At 34.8% G+C, this 19,833-nt stretch overlaps 1 protein-coding gene across 2 annotated transcripts in view; it reads left to right on the forward strand.

The window, feature by feature from the left end:
- Nucleotides 1-19,833, forward strand: part of ATRX (ATRX chromatin remodeler) — a 155,170-nt gene that overhangs the window by 49,909 nt on the left and 85,428 nt on the right. For both annotated transcript variants that reach the window (XM_037511634.2, XM_054695664.1), the window contains exons 15-17: nt 9,739-9,876; nt 11,549-11,724; nt 13,404-13,521. In XM_037511634.2, coding sequence (XP_037367531.2) covers nt 9,739-9,876; nt 11,549-11,724; nt 13,404-13,521 — 432 coding nt within the window. The remainder of the gene's footprint in view (nt 1-9,738; nt 9,877-11,548; nt 11,725-13,403; nt 13,522-19,833) is intronic.

The following is a 19,833-nucleotide window of genomic DNA, read 5'->3' on the forward strand; positions in this document are numbered from 1 at the left end:
TGATGAGCAGTTTTTCATGTCCCTCTTGGGCATGTGTCTCTCCTCTCTTCTCTTCTCTTCTCTTTCTCTTCTCTTCTCTCTCTTCTCTTTCTTCTCTTCTCTTCTCTTCTCTTCTCTTCTCTTCTCTTCTCTTCTCTTCCGTCTCTTCTCTTCTCTTCTCTTCTCTTCTCTTCTCTGTCTCTGGCTATTTCACCTATTTTTTGATTGTGTTGTTTGTTTTCTTTTTGTTGAGTTTTAAGGGTTCTTTTTAGATCTTGGATATCAGATGTATGGTGTGCACAGATTTTCTCTCATTCAGTAGGGTGTCTGTTTTAGTGAGTGTTTCTTTTGCTTTGTGCAGAACTTTTTGAGTTTGATGTAGTCTCAATTGTTTATATTTTCTTTTGTTTTCCTTGGTGTTGGGGAAGCATACACAGACATCTCTGAAATTGATGTTGCACAGTGTTTTTGCCTATGTTTTTTATGGTTTCAGGTCTTCCATCCATTTTGAGTGGATTTTTGTGTATGGTGTGAGATAGTGGTCTCATCTCATTCTTTTGCATACAACTGTCCAGTTTTGCCAACAGCATATATTGAAGAGACTTTTCTTGATTCAGTGTATATTCATGACTTCTTTGTTGTAGATTAACTATTCATGTAGGTATGGTTTTATTTCTAGCTCTAAATTGTTTCATTTGTGTATGTGTGTTTTTTCCAGTACCTTACTGTTTTGATTATTTTAACTAAGTAATAAAGTTTGAAGTCTGGGAGTGTGATTTCACCACCCCTTCTCTTTTTGTTAGGATTGCTTTGGCGCCTCTGGGTCTTTTGTGGTTCCATGTGCATTTTGGTAATATTGTTTGATATTGAAGAATATGCCAATATTCAGGAATGCCATTATGACTTCAATAGGGATTGTATTGCATCTATGTATTGCTTTGGATAGGATGACCATTTTGACAACTTTAATTTATCCAATCTATGAGCTGGGATAGTTTTCTTTGTATATTTCCTTCATCTCCTTTGGTAACTTTACTTACAGGTGCTTAATTTGTTTTAATGCCATTACAAATGGGATTAAAAAATTATATTCTAGCTCATTGTTTGCATATATGAAGGGAACTGATTTTTGTGTATTGCTTTTGTAGCGTGCCACTTTGCTGAACTATTTTGTTGTTTCAGTCAGTTTTTTAGTGGACTCTTTAGGGTTCTTTATGCACATTATCATGTTGTATGCAAATAATGATAACTTTACTTCTTCTTTCCAAGTTTGGATTCCTTTTATAGCCACTTCTGGCATAATTACCCTTGACTAGGACTTCCAGTACTATGTTGAATGGTAGGGGTGAGAGTGAACTTCCTTGTCTTGTACCAGATCTTAGTGGGAAAACTTTCAGACTTTCACCATTGGGGTTGATACTAGACTTTGTTATTATTGATGTATGTCCTGTCCCCAATTTTTTGAGAGTTCTTATAAATACATGTTGAATCTTATCAAATGATTTTCTAGTATCAATTGATACATATTTTTTACCTTTCCTTTTATAGATGTGGTGAATTACACTGATTGATTTTCTGATGTTGAAGCATTCTTATGTCCCACTTGGTCATGGTGTATGATTTTTTAAATGCATTGTTGAATTTGGATTGTTAAGATTTTTTTTCGATTTATTTATTTATGCATACAAGAGCTGGGGTACAGGCCAGAGATGCAGGGGGGAATGAGGGGATTCACCAGAGACAAAGCAGGGAGCAGAACAGGCAGACGGACTGAAATACACTGCTGAGGGGAGCAGCAGGCGAGACAGGAGAGGTCTGCTTTGCCATGTGGGTTTCTCTCTGGCCAGTCGGTAGCGAACTCGTGCTGAAGAGGCTGCGGACACTCTCATAGGCTGCATAGCACTCATTATGAAACAATCTGTTCCTAGACTTTTAGGTTTTTTGAAGGGAGACATTTTATCACTATTTCAGTTTTCTTCCTCATAACTGGCATGATCATGTTTTTTATTTTTTCCATATTCAGTCTTAGGTGTTTGTGTATTTTCCAAAAATTTGTTTGTATCTTCTATGCTATTCAACTTACTGGCATATAATAATCTTCTGTAATCTGCTGAATATCTGATTGTAACTTCTGTTTCATTTTTGATGCTGTTTATTTGAGTTTTCACCTTTTTTTTGTTCGTCTAGCTAGAGGTTTGTCTTTTTTTTGTTGAAGAATCAGCTTTTCTTTCACTAACCTTTTGAATTTCTATTTAAACCTTTTTGATTTGTATTTTATTTACTTCTGTTCTAGTGTTTATTATTTCTTTCCTTCTACTGACTTTTGGTTTTGTTCATTTTTCTTTTTCTAGTTCCTTAACGTGAGAGGTAATATTATTTCTTTGAGCTCCTTTTTTGTTTCGTGATGTGGGCCTATGTTGCTATGTACTGCCCTCTTAGTTCTGATGTTGCTGTGTCTCCTAAGTTCTGGAGTGTGGTGACCTCATCATCATTTGTCTTGAGATTTTTTTTAAATTTCTTCTTTGATTTCATCATTAACCCAATCAATTTAGTAGTGTGTTGATTGGTTTCCAGGTATTAGAGATTTTTCCTGCTTTATTTTTTGTGGTGGAATTCTAGTCTGATACCATTGTGGTTAGAGAGATACTTAGTATGAGTTCGGTATTCATTAATTTGTTTATACTTGTCTTGTGCCCTATGGTCAATCCTGGAGAATGTCTCATGTGTACTTTTGCAGATTGTATATTCAACTTTATTGGGGTACCATGCTCTGTAAGTGTCTATTAGGCCCACATGTCTAATTCTTTGTTTAAGACTATTGGGTCCTTATTTATTTTCTGTCTGGTTCATCTGTCCATTGATGAAAATGGGCTTCATGAAGTTACCCGCAACAAACATGTTTTTCCCAATGTCCTTTTTCAGATATATTAGTAAACGCCTCATATATTTTGCTCCTTCACTTGGCGTGTATATATTGGTATTATGTCTTTCTGATGTATTGTTCCCTTAATCATTGTATATTATCTGTCCCTGTCTTGTTGCCTTTTTTAGCTGGAAATGTATTTTAACTGATACAAGTATGGATGTCTCTGCCTTTCTTTGGGTCACTTTGTGTGTAAGATTATTCTCCAACTTTACTTTGAGACTATTTTTATCTTTGGTGGTCAGTTGCACCTCCTGGAAAAATTAGACATTTTGCCATTATTTTCTCATCTAACCGATCACTCTATGTCTTTTGATAGGTTAGTTTGGTCCATTTATATTCAGGGTGATTACTAAGATATGAAGGTCTGATTCTGCCATTGTGTTCTTAATTTTGTGGATCTGTTCATTTCATTTAAGTTTTTTTGTCAATTCAGATATGAGAGCTCCTTTCAGCATTTCTTGGTGGGAAGGTCTATTGTTCGCAGTCTCCCTCAGCTTCTTTTTGTTTGAGAAGGCCTTTATTGTCCTACCTATCTGAAAGAGAATCTTATAAAATAGAGTATTGTTTTTTGGCAGTTTTTATCTTTATGTATATTGTTCATATTGGTCCATTCTCACTTTGACTGTAGTGTTTCTTCAGAGAGGTCAAATGTAAGCCCAATCAAGATTTCTTTATAGGTTATCTGCATGCATCTTCACCCTCTCTAACTTCAATATTCTTTTTTTTTTCAATGCATACAAGAACTGGGATGTAGGCTAGAGGTGTGGGGGGTGAGAAGATTCACCAGAGACAGAGTGGGGAGCAGAACAGGTGCATCTACTGACATATACTGCTGAGGGAAGCATCAGGTGAGACAGGAGAGGTCTGCTGCACCATGCCATGTGGGTTAGCTCCCTGGCCGGGAGGGATTAAACTCAAGCTGCAGTGGCTGGATAACTTGTTAGTGCTGACTTTAACCCCTTGTTAGTGCTGACTTTAAACCCTAGGGTCTCCACCCGGGAGACCCTAAATATTTTTTTGTCTTGCAATCACTATTTTTTTTCATGTAGGTCTCATTTTGTTTATGTACCTTGTGTTCTTTTGGCTTTATAGACATGTATGTTTAGTTCCTTCTCCATGTTTGGGAAGTTTTCCTGCTATTATTTCTTTAAATAAGTCCTTTGTTCTCTTCTGTCTCTTTTGCCCTTCTGGGATATCCATTGTTCTTATATTACCTTTCAATCAATACTTAATTCTCGAAGTATTACTTTGTTTTTCCCTTCATTTCTCTCTTCTTCCACCTGAATTCTTTGTTCATTATCATCTTCAAAGTCACTGATTTGATATTCCCTTTGATCTATAATACTTCCATAGTTTTTTTCCAGAATTTTTACTGTACTTTTGATTTTTTTTTACATCCTGCATCTCCAAGAGTTCCTTATTTAAAGTTTTCATTTGCATATTCTTTTCATTAATTTCTCAGGACATTCATTTGTTTTTCTGAATTTTCTTATATATCTTTGATCAGCTTTACTGTAATTTCTTCAATTTCTTTGAATTCATTTATCATGGCAAATTTGAATTCTTTATGTGATAGTAGAAAGAAATCTTCCATGTCTTAGTGTTTGTGTTCTGTTAATTTGTTCTGTGTGCTGTAGTATTGCCCTGAGGAGTCAGGTAGCCATTTTTTGGTTTCCTTATTACTTTTTGAATATTAAGTTTGCAGTGTTTCCACTTTCCAGTAGATGGTGCTATATGTTAGGGAGAGCTGATTTGTAGCTGGATCTTCAGTGAATCAGGGAGGGTCCTGGAGGAGTCTATGTCTGTTGTGACTCTGCCATACATGGACTTTGGTATTGCCTATGTCAGTCCTACTAGCCCTTCTTCTCTGCAGTCTATAGGTCATACCTTCAGTGCAGCCTGGCTTGCTCCCATCTGCCCTCACTGTATCTGCTAGGTCTTGTATTTGCCCCTTCCTAGGGAGAAATGGTTCTCTTGGGTTGACCCTCTCTGAGCTTTGCCTTCCTCCCTGCCCCCGCGCCCCCCCACCAACCTGGTCTGCTTGGCTCATCACGGTACTCACACCTGTCTCTTCCATGGCTAGATTCTTGGTGCTCAGATTTGCTCTCTTTGTGCTTAGGTGCAGACACCATGGTTTCTACCCATGCTGCTCCCCCTCCTGTTTTGCCCTCAGTTAAATTTCCTCCACTTCTCTTCTATCCCACTTGGTCGTTGTTGCTCCCCAGTGACTGATAGCCACTCTGGTTTTGCCCCACTTTGCAGGAGCCTCTGAATGTAGTGATTACCTGAACATCTCAGTTTATTCTACCTGTAGTAAATCAGGTAACTTCCTCTGATGTCATCTTCCTGGTTGTATCTCCAGGTTTGAATTTTTGAACGGGACAACTTTTTTTCAGGCTTCTCTAAATCTCTTTAACTCTCCAGAGCCTCATTACTGCCATTCTTCTTGTAATATGTCAAGTGTTTTCAAGTAGATTTACTTTCAAATCCTCCCACTTCATTTTTGTCACTGTTTGAAATTGAAGTTTTAAAAAAACTTATTTCCAATGTAGTTAAAACGTATTTGTTATAAACCACTAAAGGTTTGTACAATTTTTTTATGTTTGAAAATCTTAAATACATCTCTATCTTAGTAAACAGTATATGAATAGCATTTAACTTTTTTAGTGGCTCAGGATTATAATGAATATGTTACCTTGATTTCTTTCTGCTTCTGTTATCTCAGTATCCTTATCCAAGATAGGGTTCTTTCTCTTTCCATTGCCATTCTAATAAATAGTTCTTTTTAATTTTAAAGAAATTATAAAGGCAATATGTATTCTTAAGCAAAATACAAACAGAAATAAAGGTATAGGGCCTACCTGGTGGTGCAAGGGGTTAGACACAACCTATGAAGCTAACCGCAGCCAATGCAGCAGGAGTTTGATCCCCGGCCAGGGAGCTACCCACATGGCACAGCAGACCTCTCCTGACTCGCCCGCTGCTCCCCTTAGCAGTGTATTTCAGTCAGTCTGCCTGTTCTGCTCTCTACTCTGTCTCTGATGAATTCTCTCACCCCGGCACCTCTGGCCTGTACCCCAGTTCTTGTGTGCATAAATAAATAAATCTTTTAGAAAAAAGAAATAAAGGTATATATTGAAAAGTAGAAGTTACCTTCCTCCCTGTCCCATTATTGCTTATTGTAAATCCTTTCAGAAATTTTTTGTGCTTATTCTAGCATGTATCTTTGAAAACTTTTAATTTGATATATTGATTTGATATATTGATATATATATTGATATATATATAGATATGTATATATTGTTATGTTCCTGACAATGAATTTAGTTAACAATCATCAGTACATAGGGTGAATTGGTGGTGGGAAATTCTATGGGGACTACACCTGAGAAAAGAAAGCAACCATTGTAAAAAATAAATTAATTTAAAAAATAGTAAAAAAAGAAATATTCTTGCTTTTGATGAGAATTTTTTTAAGGTCCATTCTCAGCAGCTTTCAAATATACAATGCAGTATTGTTAACCCTAGTTGCCCTGCTGTACACTACATCCCAAGACTGACTGCTCCTATAGCTGGAAGTTTGTGGTTTTGACCATATTCACCATGTTTCAACACCCCTTCTTCCCCTACCAATCTGTTCTCTATGAGTTTTTTTAAAAAATATTGCACAGAAATGAGATCATACAGTGCTCATCTTTCTCTGTCTGACTTACTGTCTTTGCATAATAATGCCCTCTGTGGCTGTCCATGTTATCACAGGTGGCAGAATTTTCTTCGTTCATGACTGAAGGAATCTTCCATTATGTATCTATCACAGTTTCTTTATCTGTTCATCTGTTGATGGACACTTGAGTTACTTCCATGTTTTGGCTGTTGTTAAATAACACTGCAATGATCATGGGAGTTACAGATAAATCTTTAAGATAATGATTTTATTTTATTTTTTTGGATAGATAACCAGAAGTGGGATTGCTGGATCATATGGTGGTTCTATTTTTTAAATTTAGAGGACCCTCCTTATAGTTTATCAAAGTGGCTACATTGATTTATATTTGTGTCAAAGCACAAGGGTTCCCTTTTCTCCATGTCCTCATCCAACATTAATTTCCTGTAGGTTTTTTTTTTAATAGTAACCATTATAAAAGTGTGAAGTGATTCCTCATTGTGGTTTTGATTGCATTTCCATGATGATGAGTGATACTGATTACCTTTTTGTGTATCTGTTGACTATATTTTCCTTTGGGCCTTCTGGTGGTGCAGCGGGTTGAGCTCTGCGCTGTGAGGCTGTCCACAGCCTCTGCAGCGTGAGCTGTTTGGGGAGCAACCCACATGGCGCGGCAGACCTCTCCTGCCTCATCCACTGCTCCCCTCAGCAGTGTTCTGCACCCCGCTGTCTCTCTCTCTGGTGAATCCTCTCACCCTCCCGTGCCTCTGGCTTGTACCCCAGTTCTTGTATAAATAAATTTTAAAAAATAAGATTGTTTTCTTTTAGAGTTTGTATTTTCTATTGTAATGTTTGGAGGTTCCCAAGGCCACTCTATGTTTTAGTAATTGACCTTGACTTGCAGAACTTAGAAAAGCTGTTATAGTTATTTCTTATTACACTAGAAGTATATAAATTAAATGAAAACTGAAAAACATACATAGTACAGGACCCAGATTTATGTCTCCCAGCAATGATGTTTGATAACACACGATGCAGTATTGCTTCTAGAGTATGAGCTTGGTCATGCAGACATGATTCATCACTCATATGGGTGATCTTAGTCTTGAGTGGTCCAGAAGATGTCATGTACCTCAAAATTACACCATATATAACATTCTTAGCATACTGTTTGGTGTGTCACAGCCATCAAGGGAAACAACGATTTCCTTAACAGGAAATTCTGGGGGTTTAGATCTTTTCTTCTAGGAACTAGAGGCAAAGGCCAAACCTTTATTTCACTACCTATCTATATATACAGATAAAATCACCCTACTTGAGGTGGTTATTTAAATACAAATGAAGGCCTTCCCTGGTGGCGCAGTGGTTGAGCCCTGGGCTGGGAAGCTAACCACAGCCTGTGCAAGCACTGGTTCGATCTCCGGCTGCTGGCAAGGGTCCCCCAAGGTGCGCAGACCTCTCCTGCCGCCTGCTGCTCCCCTCAGCAGTGTTTTTCGTCAGTCTGCCTGTTCTGTTCCCTGCTCTGGCTCTGATGAATTTTCTCACCCTCCTGCGCTTCTGACTGTACCCAGTGCTTGCATAAATAAATAAATAAATAAATAAATAAATAAATAAATAAATAAATAAATAAAACTTTAAAAAATAAATAAATACAAATGAGATGATACTATAGACTACAACTTTTTAAAATTTAATGTTTTGTATATCTTTCAAAGTTATGTAGAGATATACATCACTAATTCCATCATGAATTTCATTATGCCATACTTTTATTAACTCCCTCTTACAAGGTTTTAGGTACTTACCAGTTTTCCAACATAACAAACTACACTGCAGAGAATATTGTTTTATGTATCTTTGAGTACTTGTAAAAGTATATGTTTAGGATGAATTCCTAGAAATTGAAATATGGGTCAGAAGATGCATACATTATACATTTTAACTGGTATTTTAAAATTTTCCTAGAAGTCTGATGTAAATTTAACTCCCTAAGGAGTATGTGTGAGTACCAATTTTACCACACACTCATGAACACCGAATATTAGGTGTAGAAATCACCTAAATCACTTGTAAAATGTTACTTTTCTTTATAAAGAACTTTTTAGGACTCAAAATAGAAAATAGTTTTTGAATTGAAAGCTAGATGCAGATGTTAGGTTTGAGAAAGTTTATTAATAATAATATATCTATTTGTGTAGCCCCATCTGAATGCTGAATATCATGCTGATCATTTATATTCAAGCAGTTACATTTGAAATGATATAGAAGATGAATATTTCCTGAAGCCTAACTGATAGGGGTTAATTTGATAGCTGCTATTTTTAAAATCAATAGTTAAGTAATAGGTGTTCTTGCCAACCAGCAAGAAAGTTGAGTTGATCTATGGTATCTTTTAGTATATAATACATATATTACCTTAATAAAATAAGTGTATATATTTCTTTTGAAAGAGTCACTCTTACCATACTGAGGGGAGAAATTTTTGTGAAAAAATAAACAAGGATACTTAAAATAAATAAGTAAATAAAATTTAAAAAAATGAGTCACTCTTAGCTATGAGATTTTTATACTTTGGAAAGTGTTCTCCACATTTCATATATTCCTGTAACAATTAGTTTATTTGTCCTTTACCAGTTAAAATTTCCCCTATCATTTGGAATAAGTTAAAATGAGAATATACAGCCTATTATGGTTTGTGTATTGTTTTTTTAATGTAAGTTTGAAATTTCTCTTCATATTTATATATATATATATAAATTGTTTTTACTTTTATGTGTTAGTTTTAACTTGGTATACTAATGCTGAATTGAATATTGTTTTTTACTAATAAAAAACGTTTTTTCAGAGATCCCAAATTTGTTAGGGGTAGGGGTAATCTTTCACCTTTGTGATTATTTTTATTCTTGTCTATTTTTTAACATTTGGAGACTCTTTAGTGCTTTCTATAGTAGCATTAAATACTGCACTGTAAGGATATAATTATTGCTACTTAGTGGCACATTAACCAAATACAGCAGAAGGTAACATTAAAACATGATTATTCTTTTAAGGGTGCTGTCTTATCTACCCACAGAAGAGCGCTGTAAAAGGATTAACTTGACATAAATAGATAACATTTTTAGTTTCATTATGTATTAATTAAATGTTGGTTTTCTAAACATTTTTCTAGGTCCTGATTTTGTTGTTTGTGATGAAGGTCATATTCTAAAAAATGAAGCATCTGCTGTTTCAAAAGCTATGAATTCTATACGCTCAAGAAGGAGGATTATTTTAACAGGGACACCCCTTCAGAATAACCTAATTGAATGTGAGTTAATAGCTGCAATTTTACTGTAGACTATTTGTATGCCTCAGAGATATGTTATTGCCACTTTACCATTTACCTTTCTTCTGTTTAATATAGTCTTTGACATGATCTACATGATAAACTAAAGTCCATTATAGTATGTTGTGAAAGAATATCATGCTTTTCAAGTAGAATGATTAAAAATATGAATAGGAAACCAAATAAGTAAGTATGCCATTGTGAGTGTTGTAATGTAAAATAGAGCATTTGAAATATAAAAACTTTCAGAAATCTTAATGACTACTTTAAAAATATAAATGTATTTGTGATGACCCAGAAGATATGGTAACAAAATATATACAGTTTTGGGAGTGGTACTGATAGGAAATCAAAAATTAATACCAAACATGAACATTTTAGGGAGGTTGAGGGAGAGCTATGTTGAATCCATGTCATGATTGAGCTTGCTGAGGAGGAGGACAGATGATGTGAACCCAGGGAAGTGACTTGTGAATTTCCCTCATCTTCATATGTGTGTGGTGACACTAAAGAGGAAACATGTCATTCAACATAACAAATTAAAATATAATTGCTTTTTATTTGTTATTTACATGGTTTTATTGTATTTGTAGTAACTTTTTTTTATGTATAATTCTGGCTGTTATTTCACTGTGTAGCCAACGTTTTATTTTTGTTTGTTCCAGTTTCCATCTTTTCTATTACCCATTTATAGAAATGCTAGTTCACATTGTGATCCTGTATTGTATAGTGTAAATAATAGCTGTTAAGAACTTCTGGATTTAAATTGTTAATATAAAATTTGATAAAATAGCTTATTACCTGAATTTATTATTTTGATTCACTATCTTATTTCTTCACAAGATGGCCTTATGACTATAAAATCATGGTTTCAATTGTAGAACATTTGTTTTATACTTTATATGTATTGTAAAGAATAGTGAATAGATGAAGCTATGGGGAGGAGCAATCAAAAGTTGGAGGGGATCCAGTGCACTGTGATAGAGGGTTATCGTATTTTGTTTGTAGGTGTGGTAAGACAACATTCATTTGACGAAGTATGAATCTGAACACCTAAAACATATACAGTGTTATATAAACTAACATTAATTACCTCAATTAAAAAAATGCTGAGTTAAAAAATAAGTGTTTTTTAAAACATTCGTGTTTACTATTTAGGGATGTTTATATTTGAATATCTTGTTGCATTTTAGATAATGTAGTTCTAGATTAGGTTCATAACCAATGTTTGGTCTATAGTCAGCTTGCTATTCTTTGTAGTTTAATTTTAATGCTCCCATGGCATGCATTTTTTTTCTTTTTTCTTTTTTTTATTTAAATATTTATTTTTTATTTATTTATACAAGCACTGGGTACAGTCAGAAGTGTGGGAGGGTGAGAGAATTCACCAGAGCGGGGAACAGAACAGGCAGACTGATAAAATACACTACTGAGGGGAGCAGTGGGTGCGGCAGGAGAAGTCTGCGCGCCATGTGGGACCCTCGCCGGCAGCCGGGGATCGAACCTGCGCTGCAGAGGCTGCGGGCAGCCTCGCAACCCAGCGCTCAACCATTGTGCCACGGGGAGGCCCAGCATGCATTTTTGATATGTGCATTTCATTAGAGAATTTTGAGTCTTTTTAACTAGTGTTGCTAATTAATGTATTTTCTTGTAGATCATTGCATGGTTAACTTTATCAAGGAAAATTTGCTTGGATCTATTAAGGAGTTCAGGAATCGATTTATAAATCCAATCCAAAATGGTCAATGTGCAGATTCTACCATGGTAGATGTCAGAGTGATGAAAAAACGTGCACACATTCTTTATGAGATGTTAGCTGGATGTGTTCAGGTACAAATACATTCCATAGTAATAATTATTGTTACTTTGTTATTTTGCAATCCCAAAATGTTTTCTGAATTTAAATTTTAATTGTTTTGTGTTTTCTTTCTCCTTTTTTCAGTATGTAGTTTTACATAAAACCTATTTGTCCTTAAACATTGATATGGCATTTAATTTTTCAACAATATTCCATTAAGAAGTTTGGAGCATAATTGATTAATTTATTTGCCTAGTGTGTGGTTTCATGTTTGCATATGTTAATGTTTGTATTATTCATGGTTAAGATAGAAGGAGTACATTAAAGGAGCACAGCTATTATGATTAACAAATTCCTGTGCTCATCCTAGTTCTATAGCTTGGCATTCTAAGCCTCACTTAATTGAAATGGTTGTAAAATAGGCAATTATGAATTATGAGAGGAACCATTTTCAGTATAATTTAGAAGAAAGGTATATTACTTTCAACTACATATAATAACCTGAATGCTCTAGTAAGTGTTACTTACATGTGGATCTTCAGTGAACCTACATTATTAAGTATGTAAAGATTAAGCCAGCAGTTAGATCCAAAGAATCATACTTTTCTTCAAACTCTAAGATCCTAATAGGGTAACTCCAAAGACATAATATATGAGATAGGCTATCTTTCTGGCATCATATAAAGCATTGGCATTCTGTTTGGTCTGATTGATCACCAGATACTAGAAAGTACTGTGTTTCTGTCTTGCTGCTCCGCTACCTAGCCAGCATTTTTCTGGGTTAGGTAGTCATTTGTATCTAGCAAAATAGTGTTTCTTTATTTCTTATTTTTTTAATAGAGTGGCTTATAGAGCCTTTCTATGAGACTTACTTTCTCAGTTGGGCAAGCATTCTCCCTGAAGTATTATGTGCCATCCTCTGGCATTCTGGTACATCTTACCACAAGGACAGCCAGATTGCATCAGACTCACTGGGTTTACTCTGTGTTTAAAGCAAGTCTTTTTGCTACTACCATCAACCCATCCCCTGCCCATTTTGTCTTTTATTCTTTAAAGGATTTGTGCAGTAAAGAGGAGAGCCAGGCTAAGTTTCTCACAGGCAGGAACTTTATTGCACTCCCAGGCGAGGTTCACCGACCCCCATGGGGATCAGAGAAGTCGTGCCCGTTGTGGGGGAAGATGTCCTTTTATAGGGTGAGGAAAGGTTAGGTGGGAAACTGGGTATGCAGAGCCGAAGTTGTGTTTTTATTTGTTTGCAGTTTTTGGTTGATCACTATCAGGTCCTGTTTGAGTCAGGTGGAGGCCTCTGGTTCCAGGAACTGAGGCAAAGGTGGAATTCCCTTTGCGGTTTCAAGGCCCCTCCTTGTGCCCGCAGCCTGGGGCCCTCACCAGGCTCCCTGCACAGACCTTACAATTCTATATAAGGGAAACCTAATTTTCTCACTGGGTGGTATGAACACTTCAATTTAAGATTTGTCTCATGTGTTGCAGTCTTTTTACCACCACATCATATTGTGTAGTCATATGTAATATAGTAAATACAATCATATGTGGATCATTGTATGATTAAGAAGGGTAAATGTGTAAGAAGATGTTTTCCTAAGAAGATGTGTATGTTTTGGTTAAATACAATGTTAATGAGAATCCTTAGAGAGCAGTTAATTTCTGTCATGTATTAAAGTTAGTTTTCATTCTTTGTTGTTAATTACAGAGAAAAGATTATACAGCATTAACAAAGTTCTTGCCTCCAAAGCATGAATATGTGTTAGCTGTGAGAATGACTCCAATTCAGTGCAAGCTCTATCAGTACTACTTAGATCACTTAACAGGTAAGAAACACACTTGTTATTTTTTATCTATTTTTTGAAAATATTTTTTTTGAAAAATGTCTTGGTATTTTTATCATTTCAGTTTTTCTTTTACAGTTTTGCATTTGAATAAAATCGGTGTGTTTATTCTGTAAAGGCACAAAGATAGCTTTAATTTAAAAATCACTAATATTGTCAAAATAAATTGAGGCACTACTAGGTAGAAAAACATAGCATAGGTGAATGATGCCTTTAATTCGTGAAGAACTTTTATTTTTAGTAAAAGGCATTTAAATCAAACCTATGTAATCGCTTCTCAATTATCAAATTGACAAGGTTGAAAGGAATAAAGAAGGCGGCCTCTACAAGGTAGGGCAATTATTATGTTCTTGGTGTTATGATAAAAATACACATACATATTTAAAATACATCAAAATGTTAACATTGATAGTTTTTTTTCCTTTTTCCCCCCAGAGTCAAAATTTCATTATTCAGTTTTTTAAAAGATTTATTTATTTATGCATACAAGAGCTGGGGTGTTGGCCAGAGGTGTAGGGGTGGGAGGTGAGAGGATTCATTCACCAGAGACAGAGTGAGGAGCAGAACAGACAAATCTACTGAAATACACTGCTGAGGGGAGCAGCGGGCACGACAGGAGAGGTCTGCTGTGCCATGTGGGTTACCTCCCTAGCAGGCCTGGAAATAGAACTCGTGCTGCAGTGGCTGGTGATAGCTTGATAGCTCTGTCTTTAACCCCTGTGCCACGAGGGAGGCTCCTCATTATTCATTTTTTATTGTATTGTAATATTACACAAGATTTCAGGTGTGAATCATTAAAAATCATTACCTGTATATACTATATTAGGTTCACACTAAAAAAAAAAAAATAGTTCACCTCTGAACGTCTTAATACTATCCTTCACCATACCACTGAGTTTGCCCGATTTACTTATTTCCTCCCTTCTCCTTCTGGTTACACTAATTCATCTTTTAGCCCAAAAGTTTAATTTTTGTTTGTTAGCTCATCCTTCTGTTTATTTTCTCTGTTTATCTCATATGAGAGAAATCATATGGTATTTGTTTTCTATCTCACTTATTTCATTGACCATAATTACCTTTAGGTCTATCCATGTTGTTGTAGATGGTACAACTTCATCTATTTTTTTATAATTGAGCAGTATTCTATTACGTTATATATATCATATCTTTATCTGTGTTTTGATGGACACTTAGTTTTTTTCAAGCTTTTGTAAATAATGCTGTAATAAACATGAGGGGGCCTGCATCTGCTTGAATTAGTGTTTCTTGGGGTAAATACCCAGAAGTGGGATAATTGGGTTGTACAGAATTTTTATTTTTATTTTTGATGATTTTTCTATACTGCTATCCATAATGACTGCACCAATTTATATGCCCACAAACAGTGTACAAGGGTTCTCTTCATATCCTCTCTAACACTTACTGATTTTTGTCTTTTGCAAAACAACCATTCTGACAAGTGTGGTGTGACATTTCATTGTTGTTTTGATTTACATTTCTCTAATAATAAAAGATGATGAACATCTTTTCATATGCCTATTAACCAGCTGTAGTTTTCTTTGGAGAAGTGTCTATTCATATCCTTTGTCCATTTTTCAATTGGGTTATTTGTGTTTTATGAATACTCTGTATATTTTGGGTATTAACTGCTTGTTGGATTGGTGATGTAAAAATGACTTCTCCCATTCACTGGAATTTCATTTTCTTTTGATAATATTTCTTTTACTGTGCAGAAGCTTTTTAGTTTGCTGTGTAGTTCCATGTATTTATTTTTGCTTTTGTTTCCCTTGCTGTTGGAGGCAAGTTTGCAAACACATCTTTAAGGCCAGTGTCCAGCACATAGCACGTATTTGAATTAATTTTTGTGTGTGGTGTGTAAATGTGACCTATTTTTACTCTTTTGCATGTGTCTGTCCAGTTTTCCTAGCACCACTGAAGACTTTCCTTGCTCCATTGTATGCGCCTGGCTACTTTCTCCTAAGTTAGTTGTTCATTAGTGTGTGGTTTTATTTCAGGGCTCACAATTCTGGTTCATTGATCTGTGTGTCTGCTTTTATTCTAGTGCCATAGTATTTAACTATTATTGCTTTATAGTATAGTTTGAAGTCAGGAAGTGTGATACCTCCAATTTTTTCTCCCCTCTGGATTATTTTTTGCCATTTGGGGTCTTTTACATTTCCAAGTAAGTTTCATGATTTTTTAATTTGTTATGTAAAGAATGTCATTGGGTTTTTGATAGGGATTACATTGACTCTACGTAATGGTTAAGGCAATCTAGCCAGTTTGGTGATGTTATTTCTTTGAACCTGTGAGTACAGAATAGCTTTACATCTCTGTGTATTCTGTTTCTTTCAACAGTGGTTATAGTTTTCCATGTATAGGTCTTTCACTTTGGTTAAGTTCATTCCAGAGAATTTAATTCTTTTTTATGAATTGTAAATGACATTGTTTTCCTGATTTTTCTATCTGCTTGTTGATTATTTGCATATAGAAATGCAACAATTTTTGTATATAAATTTTGTAACCTGCGCTTTTCTGTATTTATTCATTATTTCTAATAGCTTTTTAGTCAAGTCTTTGAAATTTTCTATGTATATTATGTCATCTGCAAATAGTTATAGTTTTACTTCTACCTTTTCATTTTGGATACTTTTTACACCCTTTTATTCTCTAATTGCTCCTGCTAGGACTTCCAGCACTATATTGAATAGTAGTGGTGAGGGTGGACATCCTTGTCTTGTTTCTGATATTAGATGAAGAGCTTTCACTTTTTCACCATTGAGTATGAGGTTGGCTGTGGCTTTTGTCATACATGGCCTGTTAGTATGTTGAGGTATGTTCCTTCCATACTCATTTTTGTTGAGGGCTTTATTTTTTCTGTCATTTGCCTTTTGCACTGATTTGCAGCACATTTATCTGAGAAGCTTCTTAGAAAGTTTATATTTTGTGTGTCTTACCACAATTGTAGGGAATCAAATTTTTAGAAATGAGTTCAGGAATATGTATCTTTAACAAACTTCCAGGGTAATTCTGATGTGTACCTCGCTTGATAAACTTTTTAGTAGGATGCTGTTTTGGTTTATTTGTGCTATAAAAAATTGCCATAAATTTGATAGCTTAGGACAACAAAATTTTATCCTTTTACAGTTCTAGGAGTTTGAGGTTAGTTACACTGGGGTAACTAACACTAAGGTTAGTTACACTGGGGTAAAGTCACCAAGGCTGTTTCCTTCAGAGATCCTCTAGTGAGGAAAATGTTTACTTGCTCTTCAGGGTTCTGGTGGCTGACTGTATTCTTCATCTTCTAAGTGTATTATTACACTCTCTTCTTATGTCATCATATCAGCATCTCTGAATATCACTTCTGGTTCTCTTGTGTAGGGACCATTGTGCTTGCATTGGACCCACCTGGATGATATTATTCATCTTAGTGTCTTTATCTTGATTAGTATGTGCAAAGTCCCTTTTGCCATATAAGTGTCCTGGAATTAAGATGTGGATGTATTTGAGGGAGACCATACACACTACAGTAGCTCTAATGATAACATCTCATGTAGAAACTAGATGTATGTGAGGTTTAATGACAGATTGTCATACTGAATTCTTTCTTGTGCTTATTTTTCCAAGTAAAATCACTTGGAGTCAAAATATTGAAAAAATGGAATGTTGGTATTTATTATTAATGTTCTTTTGAGGAGAGAACCTTTTTCTACAGATGTTTATTTGGCCAACTTATTAACATATCCTTTTTTATGTGGCTTCCTTTCCTCATAGAGAATGTTAACTTTAATATAGATAAATACTGCAGGTGCAGATAATTTCAGTTTTTCCTTTTAAAATATTTTTCTTTTCTATCATAGCTGGTTTGACTTCTATAAGTCTTTTGAAGTTTTCTAGAATAGAAGGTATTTGTGATAGATAGTGATCTGTCTTGTTTTTTAATCCACAAGACAATGATTATGTTAGTCTTTCATAGAGAAGGTAATGGTAGTTAAGTTAAACTATTTTGATAGCTGATTTTCCTTCACATTAAATTTAAAAACTCATAGGTCTTTCAATAATGAATAGAACAGGCAGGCAAAAGATCCACACGGAAGTAGAAAACTTGAAAAAAATGAAACAACTAGACTTAACAGATATTTATAGAAGAACACTCCATCTAAAAGCAGCAGAATATATATTTCTCTAAAATGCACATGGAATATTCTCCAAGGTAGACCATATTTTAGACTGTAAAACAATCTTAGTTAATATAAAAGGATAAAAATCTACCAAAGTATTTTTTTTAAATACATTGGAATGAAATTGCAAACCAATAACTGAAGAAAAGTTAGAACATTCAAAATACACATGAAAAACAAGCTCCTAAGTGATGGGTCAAAGAAGAAATCAAAAGGGAAATTAGAAAATATTTAGAGACGAATGAAAACAAAAACAAAAAGTAGTAAAATGGTATGCAGGTAAAGTAATGCCTAAAGGGAACTTGGTAGTGGTAAATGCCTATATTAAATAAATAAAGGTCTTAATTTTAAAATCTAACCTTTACATTAAGAAACTAAATTAAGAGCAGACAGCCCAAAGGAGATATATGGAAGGGAATAATAAAGATTACAGCATAAATAAACATAAAAAGGAAAAAACAGTAGAGAAAATTATTTGATCATTGAAATGATCAACAAAATTGATAACTCCAGTTATATGTTTGACACTTGAACAGTGAGGGGATTAAGGGTTTTGGCCCACCGTGAAATAAAAAATCTAACTTATATTTGGCCATCTGTATAATCAGGTGACATGGATAGACAAAGACCACATACTAGTGGATCTAAACAGTTTAAACCTGACTTGCTCAAGGGTGAGCTGTAGTAACAAAGTAATACAGAGAGGAGACTCAAATAATTAAAATCAGGAGTGAAATAGCACTTCTGCTGACTTTTTAGAAATAAAAAGAGTATAAGGGAATGCTATGAATGATTGTATTTCAAGAAATTTGATACCTCATTTTCACAGCAATGATTTTTGTTCAACACACTAGGCATAGCAGTAATCAGACAAAATAATCCGTGCCAGATTTTAATGCATTTTTGTTAGTGTTTTCATGTCATTGTTAAATTTCCTCTAGTCACTCATGGAGGCAAGACTTAATAATAGTTGGTAAATTTATATCTTTTAAAAAAATAATGTTACTGCTTAAATACTGTTTTTTCCCTTTAATTTTGTTCTTTTGCATTTTTCCCTTGATGATTTTGTCATATTAGTGAAATATGCATTCATTTCATTTTAATTATATTCATACAAAACATAATTTTGTTAAAATTATTCTGGGCAGAAGAAATCTAGCATTTTCAGCATAAAAAGCAATTTTTAGAAATACATTTAAAAATTGTCCTTTTTAGTGTTAAAAATAGTTTATTTGTCCTTAACAGTTCTTTTTTGAATTTTTTAAAAATTACATTGTTGTTCATTTTTGTACAGTATTTGACTTTTCCTCCCAGGTGTAATCCCATAAAACTCCCACTACCACATCATCCCACTACCACCCACTACCACATCACCCCATCACTACCACATCACATCATAGTCCCTTGTGCTTTGCCCTCTCCCCCTCCTCTGCTATATGTCTTGTATCTATAATTTATCTGCTAATTTTGTCTTTTTCTGTTCCTTTTTTCAGTTCCCCTATATTCCTACTATAAGTGAAACCATCCAATATTTTTTCTTTTTCCTTCTGACTCATTTCTCTGAGCATAATCCTTTCCAGCTCCATCCGTGTTGCTGCAAATGACATGAGTTTATGTTTTGTGATTGCTGAATTGTATTCCACTTTGTATACATATCACATCTTCTTGATCCAGTCATCTTTTTGGGGCATTTAGGTTGTTTCCATATCTTAGCTATTGTAAATAGTGCTGCAATAAACACAGGAGTGCAGGTTTCCTTTTAAATTAATGTTTTTGTGTCCTTTGGGTAGATTCCTAGGAGTGGAATTGCTGGGTCATATGATAGCTCCATTTTTAGTAATTTGAGGAACCTCCACACAGCTTTCCATAGTGATTGGACCAGTTTGCACTCCCACCAGCAGTGTAAGAGAGGTCCTTTTTCTCCACATCCATACCAGCATTTGTTTTTGCCAGTTTTTTAAAAATGTGCCATTCTCACTGGTGTGAGGTAGTATCTCATTGTGGTTTTGATTTGCATTTCCCTGATGATAAGTGATGTTGAACAATTTTCATGTTGGCCATTGCATTTCCTCTAAGAGAGAAATGTCTGTTTAGCTCTTTTGCCCATTTTTTG

Source organism: Talpa occidentalis, unplaced genomic scaffold (genome assembly GCF_014898055.3).
Source record: "Talpa occidentalis isolate TD23 unplaced genomic scaffold, MPIMG_talOcc4v2.1 talOcc4.15, whole genome shotgun sequence".
In the NCBI taxonomy this organism is placed as follows: domain Eukaryota; kingdom Metazoa; phylum Chordata; class Mammalia; order Eulipotyphla; family Talpidae; genus Talpa; species Talpa occidentalis.